At 28.6% G+C, this 21,064-nt stretch overlaps 1 protein-coding gene across 2 annotated transcripts in view; it reads left to right on the top strand.

Annotated features, from left to right (window-relative positions):
* Positions 1–21,064, top strand: part of LOC107441090 (endosome/lysosome-associated apoptosis and autophagy regulator family member 2) — a 66,139-nt gene that overhangs the window by 18,377 nt on the left and 26,698 nt on the right. For both annotated transcript variants that reach the window (XM_043039663.3, XM_043039662.3), the window contains exons 2-6: positions 14,130–14,253; positions 16,116–16,329; positions 18,063–18,210; positions 19,416–19,505; positions 20,486–20,597. In XM_043039663.3, the coding sequence (XP_042895597.1) occupies positions 14,130–14,253; positions 16,116–16,329; positions 18,063–18,210; positions 19,416–19,505; positions 20,486–20,597 (688 nt within the window). The remainder of the gene's footprint in view (positions 1–14,129; positions 14,254–16,115; positions 16,330–18,062; positions 18,211–19,415; positions 19,506–20,485; positions 20,598–21,064) is intronic.

Raw genomic sequence — 21,064 nt, 5'->3', positions numbered from 1 at the left:
CCAAAAGATAAAAAGCTCCACAAACTATTCTCCATATCGTTTGACTGTAGTTAGTCCTCCTTAATAAACATCGTTGTTTGTAACGGCTTTTTGTTTTTGATAAAAGTTTTGTGGTCTAAGATAGATTACTTGTTCTTATCTTTAAATGTTCCCCAGACACCTGCTGTTCCTTTGACTCCAGAAAAAGTGTAGATAAAGCCCATATTTTAATATTCATTGTTTTGCTGTAAAATCGCTTGCAAGTTCGTTTTTAATCTCTTAAAATAGTAATAAAATGTTTATTATTTAAATTAATTGTATTAGAGAGCAATTTTTAAGCAAAATTTGTGAAATAATTTTATTGCAATTAAGTCGGGGCACTTAGAAATTCTATAACAAATATCATACTTCAAAAAATTTATAATTTGTTCATTTAGTTAGTATGAATTTTAAAAAGTTTATAATAACAATGTTTTTGTAACGTTGTGATGATTCTATAACATATACTTCAACCTCTTTTTAACGTTAAAACTTAGTTTGCTAATGCATATTTAGAACATTTTTCTTTTTAAAAAAAAATAAACTACGAAGCTTCGTTTTTCAACCTCCTCTTCTGTTCTTAGTTTCTTTATCTGTTCTTGCAACCCCCAAAAAAAAATAAATGAAGTAAATAAATAATAAAAAAATAAGTAGAAAAAAGATCAATTTGTTTAAAAAAAAAGATGTAATTATTATAATCTTAAGAAAGAACATTTTGTTAATATGTTTAAAAATGAACGATTACTTGGATTAGTAAAATAATCAGCTGTACTTACTTGATATTTATATTTAATAGATAAAACATATTTAAAATTAGTAGCAAAGAATGTGTGACACAATGAGAAGCAATAGTGAAAAATAATTTGACTTATTAACAATCTATAATGATAACCTTATACTGTAAAACAGTTCAAATTAAAAATGGTTTTTATCTGTTTGGAGAAAATGATTTTAAACATTTTGATATTAATGGTCTGAATTATATCTGGCAACATTTAATATTTCTCACTTAAATTTCCATTTTTTTCATTCACCTTTTTTTTTATGACTTTTAAAATCAAGTCAAGTGCGAGCTTATACAATGAAGATCTCGAGAGAGACAAATTTTTCAACCCTCATAATTTAAAGCAAGAAAAGTGAGAGAAAAAAAAGTTCACGAAAAAAAAAAGTACTTCAAAATTGCAATAACTTTCAAACAAATTGAAATTTCTAATAAAATTCGAGTTCAACCCTAGAGTTCTGCGGAACACTTTTTTGGGAACAGATAGTTAAGAAACTCAAATGATCTAGTCTAGACAATATAGGGGGTTTAGTGAGAGATGCGAGCAGGGGATTGAACTCCATAGTTTAAACAACAAAAAAATTATTCATTTATTCCATTAAACTTTTTTTTTGTTGCCATCATTCTTCTGTAATGAAACACCATATTCAGTTACAACTACCCTGTCTGTTGTACATGAATAAACTTGTCTGGTTTTAATTAAACATAAAATTCGCTTCTAAAGTTGACGCCCGTACCAAGTAAATGGATATACTTATCACGTATTTACCGAAAAAGAAATGGACGCACTTTAGTAAAAGAGAAAAGCTGCCAACCTTGTCTGATGGAAGCGGGGACCATCATATGACGTAGACAGAATTCGGATAAAATCGATAAGGGAGGTGTTGTCGAGACTGTTTCCCTCAAGTACAAAACCTTTAATGGTGCTTAATTTCTGGCGAAATATTTAAATCTTTTTTCGAATTTATATCGATGTTCAAAAGGCGGAAAATAAATTGCGAAGCTTATTATAAAATTTCTTGATTGTTACCATTTCTTGTTTATTCAATGATATATTGCATATTTCTCTGTTTAACATAACAAAATAATAGTTTAAATCTAAAACTGTTCTCATTGTTTTCGGTGTATTCCAGATCTTTAATTAGCACAGAAAATTCGCAAATCATTGGCTGCCATCAGCTTAAAATTAATGAAAATTTTAAGGATATTTGTAAACTACTGTTTATTTATCCCTTATGTAATGATACTTAAAAAGCAATATTTGTTTAACATTCCTTCTTAATATTTTATGTTAGTATTATGCTTTTGATTATGTTATTCTCTAAATCTAATTACATAAAGTTGTCACAAGATATTGCCTATTAACATAATATTTTATAACAAAGTAGCTGAATACTCGTTCTTCGTAAATCAATAAATCAGTTCAGTCAACATTTTCAATTACAAAATTGTAAATACCAAAATTGCATTTAAAATAATAAATATTTGTAATTAAAATAATGAATCTTATTCAAAATTTTAAAGTAATTCTAAGATTTAACTTTCAGCACTATTGCTGAACAATTTCCTCGGCAAAACGCGTGTAACGAGTATGTGGCTGAAATTTCAACGGTAACCGAACAAAATTATCAGGTTAAATTTTATTGCAATACAATCGGAAATAAAAATATATGTTTGTAAAATAATGTCGGGATTTTTTTAATTGAATGATTTTTAACTTTGTATTAATCTGTTTATGGTGTGGAAATTAAATAAAATAATTTTTTCTTAATCTATCAGTGAAAATGTAGAAAATAGCATGTTCTTCTTCGGGAAATTGAATACCGGAAATGTTGTTCTTTTTTGTTGTAGCTTTCTATTTAATTTCTCTGCTGATACTGTTATAAAGAGAAAGTTAGTATAGAGTCATGAACAAGAAAGAACAATGATTGAATTAAATACCCCTCTTCACAAAGAACTACGAAATTCGATCTCCCTGAGCAACGATTTATTACAGCGGATAGTTTGACTTAAAAACCTTTTTGTCGACCAGAATTTTGTGATTGTGGTAAAAACAAGATGGAGGAAACGTTTAAGTCATCATAGATCAAGCTATTCCATTTTATTTTTAAATTTGATAGATAACAAAAATAAGCTTCATATTCTGCTCTATTTAATTTAGGATTCTGATCATATTGCGGATTTAAATATGAGGCATTTTAAATATTGAAATTATGGATAGCAACAATATCACTTTTAATTGCTTTATTCGATTGCCGAACATTGATAATTGCTATTTAATTTAAGAGTGTGTTCACATTGCAGAATCAAATATGAGGCATTTTTAATAATTAAATTTATTGATAATAACAAAATCATTGTCAATTATAATTGTTTTTTCTTCTCGATTATTGAATATTGTTCATAAGTAGATAGCTGCGTAAGTTTTTTGTAGAAATATATTTTAAGCAAAAATGGTTTTCTTCTGTTGTCTAAAACTCTTGCTTTTGATGTTTTCATGTGTATATGTTACCGTGAATGATCGAAATTAAGCGAATGTCGACTTTCTCCGGTGAATGCCAACCATCACATAATCACTTTGGTGAATGTTCGATATATTTGTCATATCCGTTTTGATATTAATTTATTCATTGATATTATTGTATTTATTCGATATTTTAATATCTGCTGAACATCAGGAAAACCTATTAGGAGAAATATCAGTGTTCGAAGAACCGGTTAAATGCATGCTGGGCAGTGACCTTGAAAAACGTTGTTGGACATACCGGGCAAATATATACCGGGCAGTGGCACTTAACTAGACCTAGCATGTACACGCTATAACAAAAAAAAAAAAAAAATCAACGCACCAAGAAGGAGTTGTCCGATTGAAACGAAAATTGGTGGATAGGAAGACAATGTACAGAATAGTAAATGATTAAAATTTCGGAGTTATTGAATAATTTATTGCAGAGTTACAGTAACAAGTTCAGTAAGGTGTTGACCCGCCTCTAGCCTGGATACAAGCTGCCACACGGGGTGGCATACACAGATAAAGCTCCCGGATGGTCTCTTGCGGTATTTTCTGCCAAATTCGACACAATTGTCGCACGAGGTCATCAACATTCCGTGCCAGATGCAATCGTCTTCCCATCATATCCCAGACATGCTCGATGGGAGAGAGATCTGGTGATCTGGCAGGCCAAGGAAGAGTTTGACAATCTTGCAGACAGTTCATAGCAGCGCGTACCGTATGTGGTCTGGTATTGTCCTGCTGAAAAACCAGCCCAGGGCGCTGCAAAAGAAACGGTAGCAAAACAGGTTTTAGGATGTCGTCGACGTACCGCTGTGCAGTAAGTGTACCTCTAATGACGACCAAAGGGGTCCGGCTGTCAAAGGAAATGGCACCCCAGACCATAATGCCTTGTTGAGGGCCGGTGTGGCGTGCAATAGTGAAGGCAGGATCCCCCCTCTGCATCTCCAAACGCGTCTTCGGTGATCGTCAGGACACAGTTGGAAGCGGGATTCGTCGCTAAAGACTATACGTCCCCAGTCGGCATCATTCCAGCCATATCTGTTCAAAACATTCATGCATACGAAATTTCAAGGCAATCGGATGATTGCTTCTTGGTTCGTCGATTTTTTTTGTTATAGAGTGTATTTCGGACATTTACCAAAGCGACTATGTGATTGTCAACATTCACCGGTGGAAGTCAGCAACCACCGATTTCTGTCATTCGCAGTAACATATATACTATGACTAAATATTTTGGATTCCTATTTGCATGAAGGGCATATTTAGGCGAAACGATTTAAATTAAAATTAATTAAAACTATATTTTAGGGGGTGGGGTCACACGTTGTTTTTTCATCCTGTTTTTATTTACCTATTTTGGTTGTATCAAACTACATTGCAAAAAAATTGAATCCATTTTAACCAGAGATAAAAAATCTGATAAAACTTTAATTTTTACAGTAATAATTACCGTTAAATCCTAAATCACTCTAGTTAAATAAATATTACTGTAAAAATTAAGGTATAATATTTTGTGGTAAAAATGGATTTTAATGATGATGCATCCAAAATGCCGTCACTTTATACATGAATTTGATCCGGAATTTTTTACAGTGTACATAAATAACTTCTTTGCATGTAACTGAGAACATTTTATCAAACTTAAGATACATTTAATAAATATTTAAAATAAATATTTTTAATATTTTTCGTTCATTAAAGACATATAAAAAATGTTGATAGCTTTTTTTTATTAAGTTTCCATTAAAAATAAAACGGTGTCGAGAACTTGGTATTTTTTAAGCATTAACAATGTTATAAAGACATTTGAGGAAAAATAAATAAAATTACAGTTTTATGTTAATGATAAATGTTAAAACAAACTTTTATTTAATTTCTTTATTTATGTTCCTAATCATTTTCAAATATTTTTGAATATGAAATTTAAATTTAATTAAAAAATTTTCAAAATTTTTTCAATAAAGGTAAAGCAATTCTAAGATTGTCAGTTTCAACTTAAAACATCTAAGTTCTAAAATATTGCTGCAAGCACAGTTTCCGCTTTTTTTTCTTTTTTTTTTTTCGTCAGCGGAAATTAAACAGTGTTTAGTCAGGAAATGAAGTTCTTTCAATCTTCAATAACAATTCCTGATTTCATGGGGATTTTAAAAATATTTCTGAAAAAAACTAATTCGGTAATAAAAAATCGCTTTCAAATATTCTGTATGTCAGAACTGAAAACCATGATTTTGATATTGAATTGATAAAACTATTATTAAATTAATTAATGAAATAATTCAGTAGTTTATAATAATAATAATTTAACCCTTTCAGTCCCAAATATTTATTTTTCACCAAAAAAATCTGAAATTTGTAAAACAGACTCATTTTGCATTCAAAAGAACAAAACAAACAGAATTTTTTTTTTTTTTAAATTTCTTTAATAAAATTTTAAATGATTCCAAATGGCATCATTGGGAATAAAGTAGTGAAGGACGAAAATCACTAGAAAAGTTTTTGAATATATATTATGCATTATTTAAAGATTTATAACTATATAAATGGGGTATTTTTTAATAACTAAATAAATTATAACTATTCTGCAAGAAATATTTGGCGCTATTATATTTATTACGCATTGAAAAAAATTGAACCAATTTTCATCATTATTGATATGGTTAGATGAGAACCTTATTATTTCTCAGTATTACTTATTTATTTTACATGAAATGTTATAAAACAGTTCTTAGTATTGTTAAGACAGGTATGCATTGGGGTGCATCCAGTGCCGGATTATACCTTTCGTAGGCCCTAGGCATAGCCGTTCTTGGGCCCTCCCCTCCTGACCCCACTCCTCCCCTCTTTTCAAAATATATGCTAAAATTTTCTTGCATATATTTTTTTGTACATTTTTATTAATATGGATTTTAATTTACAAATTTGTTTATCGAACTTTATCTGCAATACCGACATACTGCCGATATTGCAGCTGATATCGATAATACCATTATGATTAGTTCGATCGATAACTATGTAAGCACTGCACGTCAACAATACAACAACAAAACAGCAAAGAAAACAGTGAAATTGATAGTGAGATTAATTACAAGAAATATTTATACTACAAATAGCTTCATAGTTCTTATGATACTACTATGATAACTAAGTGAAGGAAATTAACATTGTCAAAAGTTAATCTTTTGAAATTATTGATAAATAAATTTGCAAGGTAGGTTAAATGTTTACTAATAGAAAAAAATTATTTTTGTTAACAAATTTTTTTCTCCCAAGTTTTTCGTAGACCCCTGAATTTCGTAGGCCCTAGGCACGTGCCTAGTGTGCCTATAGGTTAATCCGGCCCCAGGGTGCATCAATTGAGTTGTAATTAACTTTAGATTCCATTGATATATCACCTAGAACATTATCACTAGTTTTTTCATCTGAATTCAAGTCTTCTATTTCGATGTCAGACAAGTCTCCATTCAAAAGCAAATGAACCGCTTTATCAATAGATAAAGCCTCTGCTTTTTGCTTTGGCATCAGGAAAAATAATGACAAAAAGAAATAAGTCTTTTTTTTTCCCAAAATCTTAGTAAAACTTGAAAAAGTAATAAGAAAGAGCAAAGAAAAACGATATAAATTCAAAATAAACAACGCATTAGACAGTGATATAGAGTTGTACTCAACTCCCACTGATTCCATTTGGAATCATAGCTTTTCAATAAATAAAAGCAATAAATTTTCAAAATGAAAATAGTTAAAAATTGTTGAAATACTATTTATGAACATTTAAATAAATAAAAATGAAATATTTAAAAATATTCTTTAATTTAAAATGCCTCAAAAAGATATTTTATTTCAATAACTTTTATGGATTTGAACAAAACTGAAACAGTATCATTTCAATCACAAACACATGTAGTGCCTCCATCTATTGGTGAAAAATAAAAATATATTTCGTTAGAGGAATGTTTGTAGATTAAAATACCGCCTATTTCAAATCAAATGGAGTTTTAGGTAAGCAGATAAAAAATCTTAAATGTAATGATTCCAATTGGAATCACTGGGACCGAAAGGGTTAATAATAGAACATAAACTAAAATATGAAGTTTTATTTTCCAACACAAGTCTTGTCACTCTATTAATAAAAATCCATAAAATAAAAAAATAAAAACAATCCTCGTAGTATATCTAACTTTTCCAATATTCAACATATAGGTGGATCCATGTAGCCCTAATAACACAATGACATATTTAACAGAGAAATAAATTACACCCATGCCAAAAGCGGGATTCGAGCCCGGGATCTTCTTGCTACGAGACCAATTCCTTGATCACCATGCAGACCGATCAGCTTGCTTCCGGCATTTTGTTTTCAATAGTCGGTACTTTATTCTAGTTTCGTCATTCTTGTTAACATCTCCCACAATGCACTTCGATGAGGTTTCGAGTTGATTCTCATATATACGACGAAAATGTTTCGAAACATTTTCATTTTTATATTTGGAAGCTTCTTGTTTCGTCACAAATCTTGTGATTTCGAGACGAAATGATTCTCAAAATTAACGAGATACAGCTCAAGTATTGCTGAATCGTTAAAAGTTAAAATTTTATTTCTAAGAGTGCAGCATTCACTTTTGTCAAAAAAAAATATTTTATTATTTTTTATATCTTTTAAATTTTGCTCAATTTTAGGAATTTGGGGGCACTTGGCATGGACTTCTCAGCAGTGGCGTAGCGAGGGGGGGGGGCATCATGCCCCGGGCGCTACACACAAAGGGGCGCCAAATGATCAGCAAAACAAAAAAATTGTTGGATAATTTTTATTTTTATTATAATTTATTTCTGGAAAATATATTTTAAATTTAGTGCCGGTGAAATATAATAAATGTTAATTCGTAAATAAAAAGGAACACTAATCAAACTGTAATAATATATTCAGAATAGAAATGACACGTCTTTTCCACTGGGCTGACTCGACCTGTGTCTGTCAGCACTTCCTTGTGGCATCTATGCAGTGTGGTTACATATATTATCTCCAAATATTTGCAGTGTACAAAGTACAAACATCAGTTTACAAAGTGTTTGTATGTTTGTACAGTGTACAAAGTGAAAACATTCTTTCTTTCAGAACACTATTTATTTTTGTTTCTATAAACGCAATGTAGCTTACGCTTGTTATTTTAAAACGATAACAATAGCACTCTAATGTACTTATATGTACAGTCACGGTAAAAAGTATCCCGAAAATAACAACTAAAACATTGTCTATTTTTTAATATAGATACTTCTCAGACACACAACAAATACAGCGTTTTGCTGTTTCTAGGAAAGGACACAAACGCCGTATTTGTTGTGTACCTGAGAATTATCTGTTTCAAAAAATAAATGATTCTTTATTTGTTACTTTCCGGATACTTTTTTCCGTGACTGTACATATCCGTGACACTTGCAACAGGCTGTGCAATTCCGCTACAAATTAGGTAAATACCCGAAATATTAACGTTTAAGTTATTTTGTGCCTGTATCTTTCAGTTTTGCGTCATTGTCATCGCGCTCTGCTTAGAATAAAAATGAAATGTTATTAAATGTTATAAGTTTAATGTTAGCATAAATTATAGTGTATATTTCACTGTGTTGCTACCTTTCAAGTTCAAGGCATTCTTGGTTAGTAATATAACAAATAAGATTACTTACTACATCTACTCGACGATTCTATTATTCAGTGAATATGGTATGAAAAAATTTGAATTGATCAACTTTGATGATATTATTGATAAATTTGCTTCATCAAAAGCGGAAAATTTATACATTAATTAGTTTTATTAATGTATTATAATCATATTATTAAATATATGCATCTCCTTAGAGATAATAAATATTTACTTTTTTATTGTTTTAAAACTGCGTGTTTTTAAAATATTTCTTTATAAATATGTAAAATAAATAATAGGTATCTTTTGAACTAATTCTAGATGATCATATACATTTCAAAATCTAGTCTTGTTTTCTCAACTACATTTTTTGTCTTAAATTTAATGCCTAGCTTGAGCCTATGACTTTATTTATTTTACTTTATTTATTTATTACTTTGCGAGTATATTTTACTTATAATATTAGATGGTTTTCGAATGGGGGGGGGCGCTAAAGAGGTATTGTGCCCCGGTTAAGCTCGCTACGGCTCTGCCTCTTAGGCCATTTTATAAGTCAGCAGTGTCAACGAATTTACTCCCAAAACGTCTATTTTCTGGCAATTTTTTGGAACATTCGTGCTCGACCCCTTACTCATTTCTGAAAGAAAACGTCTTATCTGAAAGACCTCTTATGAATATTTTTTAAACTGAAAGACGTGCCAATTTATCATCTTGTCATATATAAACGAAACTAATATTAATTTCGCCTTTGTAGAAAATTTTGATTTTTTTTTTGTGATATTTATTTCAATAATTTGATATTCTTTAAGTTATTTTTGAAGCCTGATATTGTGTCAGAAAATATCACCGGGCCATTATTCATAATAAAACAAAGGTCAAATATTCAATCTCTTCTCAAAATATATCATTTTCTGATGTATGACGTTACCTAGGTAACTGTCAGTATACATGGGACGTGGGTATTCATTAACTGTACATTGACAGAATTCGCCATTAATGAATTGACAGTACTTGTCATTAATAAATCGGCAGTCATTAATGAATCAATTCTGATGAACTCTGCCTTATTTATCATTATTTTGAAAGTTAGTTTCAAAAGCTCTCACCAATATATTTCAATTAACCAATGTATATTGTAATCATTATTGAAAGTAATATTTATGTCGAGAAGTATGATAAACCACTAGCAATTGCTTTTTCAGAAATTAAAAGGAGTTCTCACAACATTAACTCAAGTTTTCAAAGAAATTCGAAACTGCAGTAAATCAATTGTGTCATAACACTTTTTTCGAAGAGATGGCGTTATCAAAGAAATAAAAACTGCAGTAACATTATAATTTTAGTATCAATAACACTTATCTTGAAGAGTTGAGCATTTTAAAAATAAATAAGTAGATAAGAGCTGCACTAACACTATAATATCAGACACTTATCTTGAGTTGAGATATAAGGCAAAATGCAAAATTTGAACGAAATCGGTCGAATAGTTCCTGAGAAATCGAATTTTAAGTATCTGACTTTTTTGATATGCTTAGGTTTTATACCTAATTTATGAACAATTTTACACCTTACATTTATGAAATACGAATATTTTTGAAATAAAATAATATAAAATAATAAATAATTATTAAATCTAATTTTTTCATGCATTATCGTTGCATAAACAAATTTTATAATTGAGTGCAAAATTTTTTTTATTCTCATAAAAAACATCTCAAGTTGTAGTGAAATACATAAAAAGTAAAATTAACATTAAGCTCTAACTCGCTCTCCTGACCAAACTATGGACTACCCAGATTGCGGCTACCCACTATATTTTTGTGTCTGAATTCGTAACTTAGAATATAGTCTACTCGAATTAATTAGCATATTTGAAGTCACCCCCTTTAACAATTAAGATTGAGTACTAAAACGTGAAGAATCATTGTGAAAGAATATAGAATGTGTCACTGAATTGATATTTGCGGGCTTGATTTACACGCTATCGAATGGAAAGAACGGTTGCTAATGTAAATAAATGCCACGTTTCAACAACCAATCAGGATCGAGATACCCACACTTGCATATGTATCACATTGTTCTTAAATTCGGCTATAACTAGCTAAAATGTAACTTTTTATCTGAAATCTTACAGTTGAGAATTTTTTTAAACATATTTTCTTAATCGAAGTGCCTGAAGATAACAGGAGATAATACCCACTTCAGTTAAATGTAATTGCGCAAGTTTTAAAGTAAAAGTTCTAACACATCACAGTCTTGTATTTATCAATTACTTGATGATATCGTGTTCGCATATGCTTCCTTTTATTCGCAAAAGAGAATTGTAGATTATGTTCTCATATCTTCAGCATAACATGACTTGCCCAATATTTTTCTTTTATTTACCTATTTTTAGAAGTGACAAATACAAAAACAAATATTCTAGAACAAGCGAATTGAAATGAGTAAATTGATAGAGTTATTGCTGCTTTATTTACTTAATGCGATAAACATCACCTAACTTATATTCTTGTAGTTTTTCTTTCGTTTCTTGGCTGCGAGTGCAAGGCAAGCATCGTGCTTGAATTGATTTGTTTTTAATTTCTCAAAGTTCTTGTTTAATATCTATTATTATATTCCTTATTAAAAAGAACGCGGTGACACTTTTATCTTACCTAAAATTTCAAATTCAGGCTGATAGATTCTTATTAATTTTTTATTGCAAATTAGATATTATTTTACCTATAAAGCTCGATTAATAAATTCCAAAGGATATTTCTGTATTATCGGTCGTGCAAAGTAAGTAAATTCATTCATTTTGATATAGACACTTAATTGATAACTAAAAAAATTTTTTGAATTTCATAAAATTTTGTAAGCATATTTGTTTATAACTTAGTGTTAGTTTATAACTTTGTCTAGTATAATTGCATGTGGTTAAAGGTATTTATCTATTTTTCCAATAAAGGAAAAACACACGTTTTGAAAGTTAATGCAGTCTGAACTTTTTATTCAAAAAATTAGGTTCGTAGTGAATATTTAATTTTTTATGAGTCTTCAGAAAAATAATCAGATTTAAGTTTTATCCCAAATGAATCGGAAACAAAATCTGTGTTAAATACAAGAAAAATAGCTGTTTGGAATCATTCAACTGTATGTTTCTTATTTTTATGTTACATTATTTTGATCAAGAAACAAAAAATGATCGCAAAGCAATCATTGAGATTAACCATAAAATCAACGGATTCTAATGCATACAAAAATTCGTCATTTAGCTATATGCAGAATGCAAAAAAGTCTCTTTCGTATTCATAGCGAATGGATAAATAAGTCGAAGACTGATTTAAGCATTAATCTAAAACGAAGATCAAAACAAGATATTATCGATCGTCAATCTTTATTGGTTTAGATTTAATGATCAGAGTTTTTACATCTCTAACTTCTTTAAATCAAACTATTTTGGGTGAATCACTAAGTTCAACGTTCTTCCTATTTTTATTTCAGTAAAATTAATTCATTTGCTTTACATAAAACTTATTAAGATTAAATTGTCGAAAGCTTTGGCTCGAGATTAAATTTGTTTCCCTTAATGTCAATGTTCCTTAATGCTTCACGTTTTAAAATTACTTGTTAAAATTAGCTTACACATTTTGCATGAAAAACTGTTAAATTTTCATTATATAATATTTAAAACAACGAAAATATCTTGGTATTTTATATGCTGTTAAAAATAATTAAAGTTTTGAATAGGGTACTTGCATTTCAAAATAAATAAATAAATAAATAATCACAGGTACCCGCACATGTTACCTATGACATGAGCGCCAGCTGATCGTTTATAAGCAAAATGGCGTGTTTAAGTTGAGTTAAGTTTCTCCACATAAGTTAGAATGTTGATTAATGTGAAGTTAATTAAATACAGCACCGTATCGCTCGTCGAATTTCTTGAAATTTAATTCCTTCTCTACGTCTTTTACTTAACTTAGATTAATTATTTGTTTATGCATTTTATTGTAACCGTGATATATTTTTCTTTTGTGTACCTGACAACTTCGATGCATAATTAGTTTGTTTATGTTCTCCATGGCTTCGTCTCTGTCTTTGTTTTAAGCAAGAAATATGTAGTGTAAGAATCGAAATCTTTATGAAAGAATATAGAATGGGTCATTTAAAAGAATTGATACTTGACTGGCTTGGCTTACTCGAAATAAAGTAGAAAGAACAGTTGCTAATGTAAAAAAATTCCACGTTCCAACAACCAATCAGAATCGAGATACCCACACTACGCCACTTGCAGGCATCCCATTGTAAATCTGGAAACTATTTCAAAATCATCATTTAAAAAATTGCTTGCTTAAATAATTATGTTCTTTTTCTATTTTTAAGGCCTTATTTTTTAATTGAAATTATTTCACTTTACGAAACAGGCAGAATATCGTTTTTACCGATTTGATAACGTGAAAATACATAAAATATTTATTGAAATAATTTTTTCACACAAATTTCAATTACTTTGTTAATAAAATTTTGTAATTTTGTTTCACATTCGTATTAATAATTTGTCAAAATTAGTTTCCAAATTTTACACTACTCGTGAATTGTCATTAAATAATAATTAAAACAACGAAAATGTCTCGCAATATTGTATTTTATTTTTTTGAAGAAAAGCTTCAAATTGTAAAACAGAAAACAATTACCAAAATATAATTTATGGAATCGTTAGTTTAATCGATTCTATTAATGAATCTATAAATCAATATGGAATCTTTTATATGATAATGTTCTTTTCTCTCTCTTTAAAGCATCATTTTGTATTAAAGTAAGACGAATTAAAATACTTCTTGATTTAAAAATTCTCCTCTTGAAATCTTTCTCTTTTAAGACATACAAGTTGTAAACGGTTTCAAAATTGCAAAGGTAAAAAAATGTTTTTTAACGTAAACTTTACGGTCAATAGGAAGAACAGATTGCTGTCGGTTATTTAACCGTAATTTTTGAAGGAAAATTTTAACAGTGTAGAGTGTATACAAAACTTTTTAATTTTGATTTCGGTCTTGCATTAGATTACGAATGTATTATAAATATGGAACTTGTTGAAAGTGAAATTCTTTTTAATGAAGGGAATACTGAATTTTTTATATAGTGAACTATGTATATTGAAATGTGTTTTATTAAAGTTTTTTTTTTCCTTTGTGTATTATAGCGTGACTACCACTATGAATTTACGGAATGTGATGAGAGTGGTGGAAGATGGAGAGTATCTGTCCCCAAACCAGGGACATGCGTGGGTGGTGCTCCCAATCCTCCAACGCGCGTAAATGACTGCCGTAAGTATTCAGGAAATGCAATGATATATCAATTTCTTGTTAAATTTTTTTATCCTTATAATTGTATTTTATTTGAATTTATGTAAATACAGGAATTAGAAGACAAATGAGGAATACGGTTCCTCGGTAATTCCATCAGGCTTCTGATAGAATCTCTGATGGAACGCCGGGTAATTTCACTGCCTTTATTGCGAATAATTTTCAATTATTGCGAATAATTTTTATTTATCAAATAATCGATTATTTTCAATAATTTGTCTAAAATTTCTGGTCAAAATCAGAGTGATCAAAATCACTCTGATGAAGAGAAATGCAGTTTATGTCGATGAAAGCTGATTCTGCGGAGTAAAAAAAAAACGAATTTAAAGGTTTGAGATTGCTCAGGACCTAGCATACTGCTGAAACCGTAAAAATAAAAATATACATGAATATCGCAAGCATTTATTTACATCCCCCTAAAAATTTAAAAAACGAAATTTATAATTTTTAATGATGAGAGAAAATAAAGTTTGAAAATCGGATTGGACAAGAACAGTTTTTCTTCGAAATTCCTCTCCAATTAGTGCTTCCTCAGTAGACTTTTGCGACCCTCAGTAGACAAACTTATAGACTTTTGCGTACCCTTTCTAAATTTTTCACAGCGCTGTGTACCATTAATAAAAAAATGAATGTATTTTTTTTAAATATGTTTATTGTTCTTTTTTGTTACAAAGCTTTGTTAATAAGTTTATTTGCATCTGTGAGAAGGATGATTATTTTTGCTGTGATAAAAAACTTGCACAAAAATTAAAAATCACAACTGGCTGTTGACGCCACTAATTATTGAATGTTAACTCTGCAAAAAATAGCTAATAGAAAAATACGTAATCGTAAATTTTCATGGCTAGCTTTGTTTATAATTAAAATTTTTATTTGTTGCAAGATAATTCGCATAAGAACGCGTACCCCCGTTAAAATGTTCCCGTACCCCTGGGGGTGCGCGTACCACACTTTGGGAAACACTGCTAATCAATACTTCCGTCGTTTCTTTCTATTCGTCTTTTCTATGCGTATACAAGAATCGTTTTCCTCCTGCATGGCTCATCTTCAATGTGTAATAACTTTCGGTGAGAACAAATTTTCCACGTTATTCATTTTTCAAAAACTTGGTAATTCTCAAAATACAACAGATGGTGATCAAACTCACCATTTTTTGAAAAAAGGACAAAAATCGTTCTTCCCCATTGGTCTTCATTTATTAATTTCAGATGTAATAAATACGCCATTGAGACCATTCTTCAAGTTTTTTTTAATTCTTTAGTTCATGTTATGCTAAATACATTTCCTCAGTTTTGTTTGCAAAATAATATCAAATTTGCTTTCTATGAATAAGTTAAAGAAATGTAAAATTGAAGGAAATTTTGGAGTCAAAACTCCCTACGGTTTTAATGTGTCTAAGAGCCCCTAAATTTCTAAATCTGTTTCTGTATTTTTAAAATATAAACTCTTGTTATATATAAACTATATTTATGTTATGTATAATATAAACTCTGTTTAAAATTAGAAAATACACATAATTATGTACACAGTAAGTGATATTAAAAATAAAGTTTTTTTTTTTAATAAAAAAAGCTAAATCAAATGTATTTTGTATAATCAAAGAAATACAATCATTCGGTAGACTTATAGCAAACAAATAAAATTTAGTTTGTCTCTGAATTTATTTTGAAAATCGAAATTAGCCATTTCGACTTTTTAGTACATTTGTGACATCATATACTTTATTGTATTTTTATTACATTTAAAACAAATATAAATATTTCTGTTTTCCTTCCTTTCAAGTTTAAAAAGGAGGCAAATAAATAATTTCGTTTCATTGACAGGAATATCTTGCGATGCTGGAACATACTTTAATCGAACAACTTTAGAATGTTTATCGTGTCCTCCAGGAACATTTTCCCTAGGTGGGGGAGTGAAATTCGATTCCTGGGATCACCTGCCTCCCGGATTCCATGTTTCTGTAGAATCGTTTGAAAGCAGTTTTCGCCTCTTGCACAATTTCGTATCGGAATCTGGAGTGGGAGTGAATTGCTCTGAGTAAGTGAAAATAATAACTATTGGAATGCTCTTTTCTGAAAGAAAGAATTCTATTTGTGGAACTTTAATCAATAGAATCTTTCAAAGAAAGAATGTTGTCTTTTAAAAGATGAAGACAAAGCCTTCTAATACACCCGAATATTGTTTAAAATTTTATTGGAACTTTAAAATAATTTTTCTAAATCTAATCTAATCGATAAAATTTTATTTTGTCTTGATAAGCACTAGTTATAAATTTCCTCTTGACAGGGGGTATAAAACAGAAGCCGGGTGGTTGAAATAATAATAATGAAACATTATTTTTATTATCTATTAAATAGCCATTTTAGAATTATAAAGAATTTATTATTATTATAATATTCCATTTCATAATATTAAAAAGCACATTATAATAATATTATTGAATTGGAAAATCGGGCTTTGCAGTTGGGGTACATTTCTTTTCTCTAACATGGGTTGAGCTGAGTTCTCGGAAAATGTAAATTAAGTATCAATTTTTCCATGATGTTTTTTTTTTAATTCCATTTCCAAAATGTTTACACTTTAAAATAAATAACAGAATTAAGAAGTAATATTTTAATGATATTCTTTCTACATTCCAGTTTCATGCACGACATATTCCAGATTTGATTATATGCAGGAGAAAGAATACCCTCTGCTTTTTTCCCGGAAAATATCATTAATACAATAAGGATAAATCTTATAATTAATAAAAGGAATAAACGAAATTGCTTCGAGAAAAGTTCTTTTATTGTAAAAAATTTTAACAAGCAATTTTCAATTTTTAAATCAGGCATTTGTAATTTTAAAATAAAGAACCTCACGTAAATAAAATTGTATTCCAGACACGATATATTTCAGATTTGCTAATATGCAGGAGAAAAGAATGCCCGTGCTATTTTTTAAAGAAAATATCATTAATACATTAACGATACAACTCATAATAAATAAAAGCAGTAAAAGAAATATTGTTTGAGGAAAAGTTCTTTCGTTCTAAGAAGCGGTAATGTATTTTGACAAGTAATTTGCAATTTTAAAATGCTAAGAATCTCATACAAATAGAATCATATTCCAGATTTGCTAATATGCAGGAAAAAGAATGTCCGTGATTTTTCAAACAAAACATAATTGATACAATTAAGATATTACTTATAAAAATTAAATTAAATAAAAAAATTATTGGGAAAAATTTCCTTTGTCGTAAAAAACGGTAATAACAAGTAATTTGTAATTTTAAAATACTAAGAACCTAGCACAAATATAATATTCCAGATTTTCTAAAATGCAGGAGAAAGAATACCCGTACTATTTTTCAAACAAAACGTAATTGATACAATAAAGATACTACTTATAAAAATTAAAGGAAAGAAAATAATTATTGTGAAAAAAGCAATTTTGTTGTAGTAAACAATACTATGTTTTAGCAAGTAATTTTTAATTTTAAAATTCTGAGAACCTACCCCAAGTAATTGTTTGCAATATTTCAATTCCTTATTACAGTGTGCATTGACAATTTATATTGTGCTTCGTCTTTCATTAAAGTCTAGCAATTTCTTAATCATTATTTATGAACAATTAATTATATATTAATTAATTATATATTAATTAATAATATATTAGTTTATAATATGCAATTAACTTCTCGTGCAATCTATCTTGAATTGCTAAAATTCTTTTTTGCAATATAATGAAAGCATTTCTATATTCGAAAATTACAATTAATTTATGCCTAGGTTCGGATGGAAACCAACAAAGTCATTTATATCTTCCCATGGTGGTCCATGTGCAGCAACCCTCACGTATTCTGTGGAATTGGTCAAGCCGGGAGTATTATCCTATACTTATCAATACACTGATCCTTCCATTTTATTCAATTTCGAGGTAAATAGTATACTTTCTCTATTATTATTTTAAAAATATAAAAAAATAGTGTAGCAATTGGATTCTTGATATTAAAATGAAATCTTACTATATATTATTTGCGAATTTTTAATTGATATGTTAAAAATTGGTGCACTAATTATAATTTTTTTTTTTAATTACTGAGGTTTTACTTTTTATAGTTTCGGTCAATGCTATACAGTTCAAATAATCAAAAGTATTTTTTTTTTCAAAATACACATAAAGTGCTTATTTTGATTTCATCTTTAACTTCCTATAATTTATTTATTTGTCTGATTTGTATATTGATAGATAATGTAATAAAGTTACAGTTTATATTTTTAACGCTCTGAGAGATAAAAAAAAAAAACTTTTTTTTAAATTTTTTTTCTCCATTTTTTCACTTAAAGTTTTTTTTTATTTATTTATTTTACCCAAACAGTTATTAAACGAAAAATTAGTAGAAAAAGGATTCTGATGATGAAATTATTTTTTTTCTTTTACCAGTTAAATCATCCAAAAGGTTACCTATAAGATTGCGTAATTTTAATTTCTTCTACCCATACGTACATAATTTTGTGCACCAAAAATTACAAAGTTGGAAAGCAATAATAATAATAAAGGTTGAGAATTTTAAACACAATTGGGTATAATATGAAAAAAGCACAACTACTTCCACTTACTAGGAATAACATTTACCTTTTAGTTTAATTAATAAATTGAGTTTTAAATATGTTTAATAAATTCATAAACTTCGGTAAAAAAACAATATAAATTATTTCCAAAGGAACTAGACTAATACAATTCCAACTTGGCGAGTAGCGACTTATAAACAAGACACTTCGTTTGATGCTTTTACTTGTTGCTAGAAATCAGGTTCGCAGAAAACGCTGTTTACTAGTTAAATTTAGTAGGAATAACACGATCTGTGACGTAGGCTATAGTATACCCAATTTCTAATTAAAACAACATCGAACTATTTTAAAATTTTTACTTTATAAAAATTATGTAATCACTATTAAGTTTTTTCTTATGTTTATTAAAATAACATTAAGTATAAACTTAAAAACATTAGGTATAAACATTGTTTATAAATTATATATTGGTAAAAATTGTTTATTCTTAGTAGCATGTGGTTTCACTCTGCTAATAAAAAGTAAGTATAAAGCTTGAAGATTCGTTTTAAAGAATTATTTTTGTAACAGGCTCAAAATGATCAGTGTCAATCAATCGAAGACGTTGAAAAGTATAAATGGCCCCGTACAACCGAAGAAGCTAAATGGAGAACGTCAACGGTACATATTGTATTTTATTTCATTTAAAATTATTTTTAATGGTTTGTCTCACAAAATATGAATTAAGTTATCCAAAGATGGAATAATGTAATCACAAACGAATAATAATCCAATGTAATTAGCTGAAAAACAATTCATTGATTTTTTTTTTCTTCAGCTCCAGAGTTTTTTCAACTCGGTAAAAACTTTCTATTTTAATGTTTCGTTGTTTAGAAAACGAAACAAAATTTAATAACAAACAAGAAAACGTAACAAAATTTAATAGCAAACAAGAAAACGAAACTCTTTAAATCTATTACGCCACACCCACTTTTAGTTTCGTTTTGACACATTCAGTTCAGTTCTTAATGCATTTAAATTACTTGACTTTCTATTTCAAGTAACTTCTACTTCTACTACTATCATATGTTTGTATTTGCGCGAATTTTTTTTGGTTTCATTCATGTTTCATTATTCATTCTTGCGCTTAACTTATAATATAAAGATCTATCTGGCTTGATTTTTGATTTAGGTATTAAATTGCCGACTTTTTAAGAAGAAATAAAACTGAAAATTGAAAGTTAGAATGTTACGTAAATTGCGGAGCAAGAAAATCAACGGAATAACGAAATTTTTTGACATCTTTTTGTGAAGGTACCAAGAAATTCTCCTTTAAACAAAGAATTTCTCACATCGATTGAATGATAAATGTTTATTAAAAAAAATGACTTTTGCAGTGATTGTTCGAAATTTTCTCTCGCGAACGTTAATTTTCACATTTTTGACTTAGAGGAATAACAAATATACAACATTCTTAATACTAGTTTTGCGAAATGCATTGAACTTCCTATATAATCAAAATGGAATATATTTATAATTTGATTGAGGCTTACGAAATTTTTTCTGTTAAGCATTCGACACGTTAATCCTTCAGCCTTTTTTTTTTTTTTTTTTTTGAATAAAATATGATCAGAATGATATTATTATTTATTTCGTTACAGGTACAATTGAAAGCTGGGTTGAATGTTCTTTATTGGAAGACTGTTGGAATGGGTTTTTCGGAGAAAATGCGGAAACCCAAGCCAATACGCATTAAGAAAATTGAAATAAGTGGTAATGTATGAAATATTTTTAATAATGCTGTAAAATAGCAAAATAAAATTTATTGTAACTATTGAAATTCATGATAGTTCATTTTAAAAAAAAATTTACTTCTAAAATTTCATTTCAGTTATATTTTTGAAAGTTAGGCTCTTTTCATTCATGCAAGTTTATATTTTTCTTTTGTAAAAAATAAGAATTTTTCAGTAGGTCTATTCATGTAAAATTTTTATTTAATAATTATTATTTATCGGAGCATCTATCAGACTTAACATAAAAACATAAAAAAACTTTTGAAATACATACAATTGATTATTTTTTTATATGGTAAAGTGTCTTTTTTTTAATATGGAATTCGAATTTTTATAATTGAATGAATGTCATTCTAATTTTTTTTAAAAATCCTTATATTGTTGTACATAAATCCACATGTTGGTTGGTGCTTGTAACTTGTTGACTTTCCTCACTTTAATTTTTGA

This window comes from Parasteatoda tepidariorum, chromosome 8, assembly GCF_982258835.1.
Source record: "Parasteatoda tepidariorum strain Cologne lab strain chromosome 8, Ptep-v5.0, whole genome shotgun sequence".
NCBI classification, from domain to species: Eukaryota; Metazoa; Arthropoda; class Arachnida; order Araneae; family Theridiidae; genus Parasteatoda; species Parasteatoda tepidariorum.
Note: the sequence above shows the minus strand (reverse complement) of the source record. Positions and strands in the feature narration are given on the sequence as shown.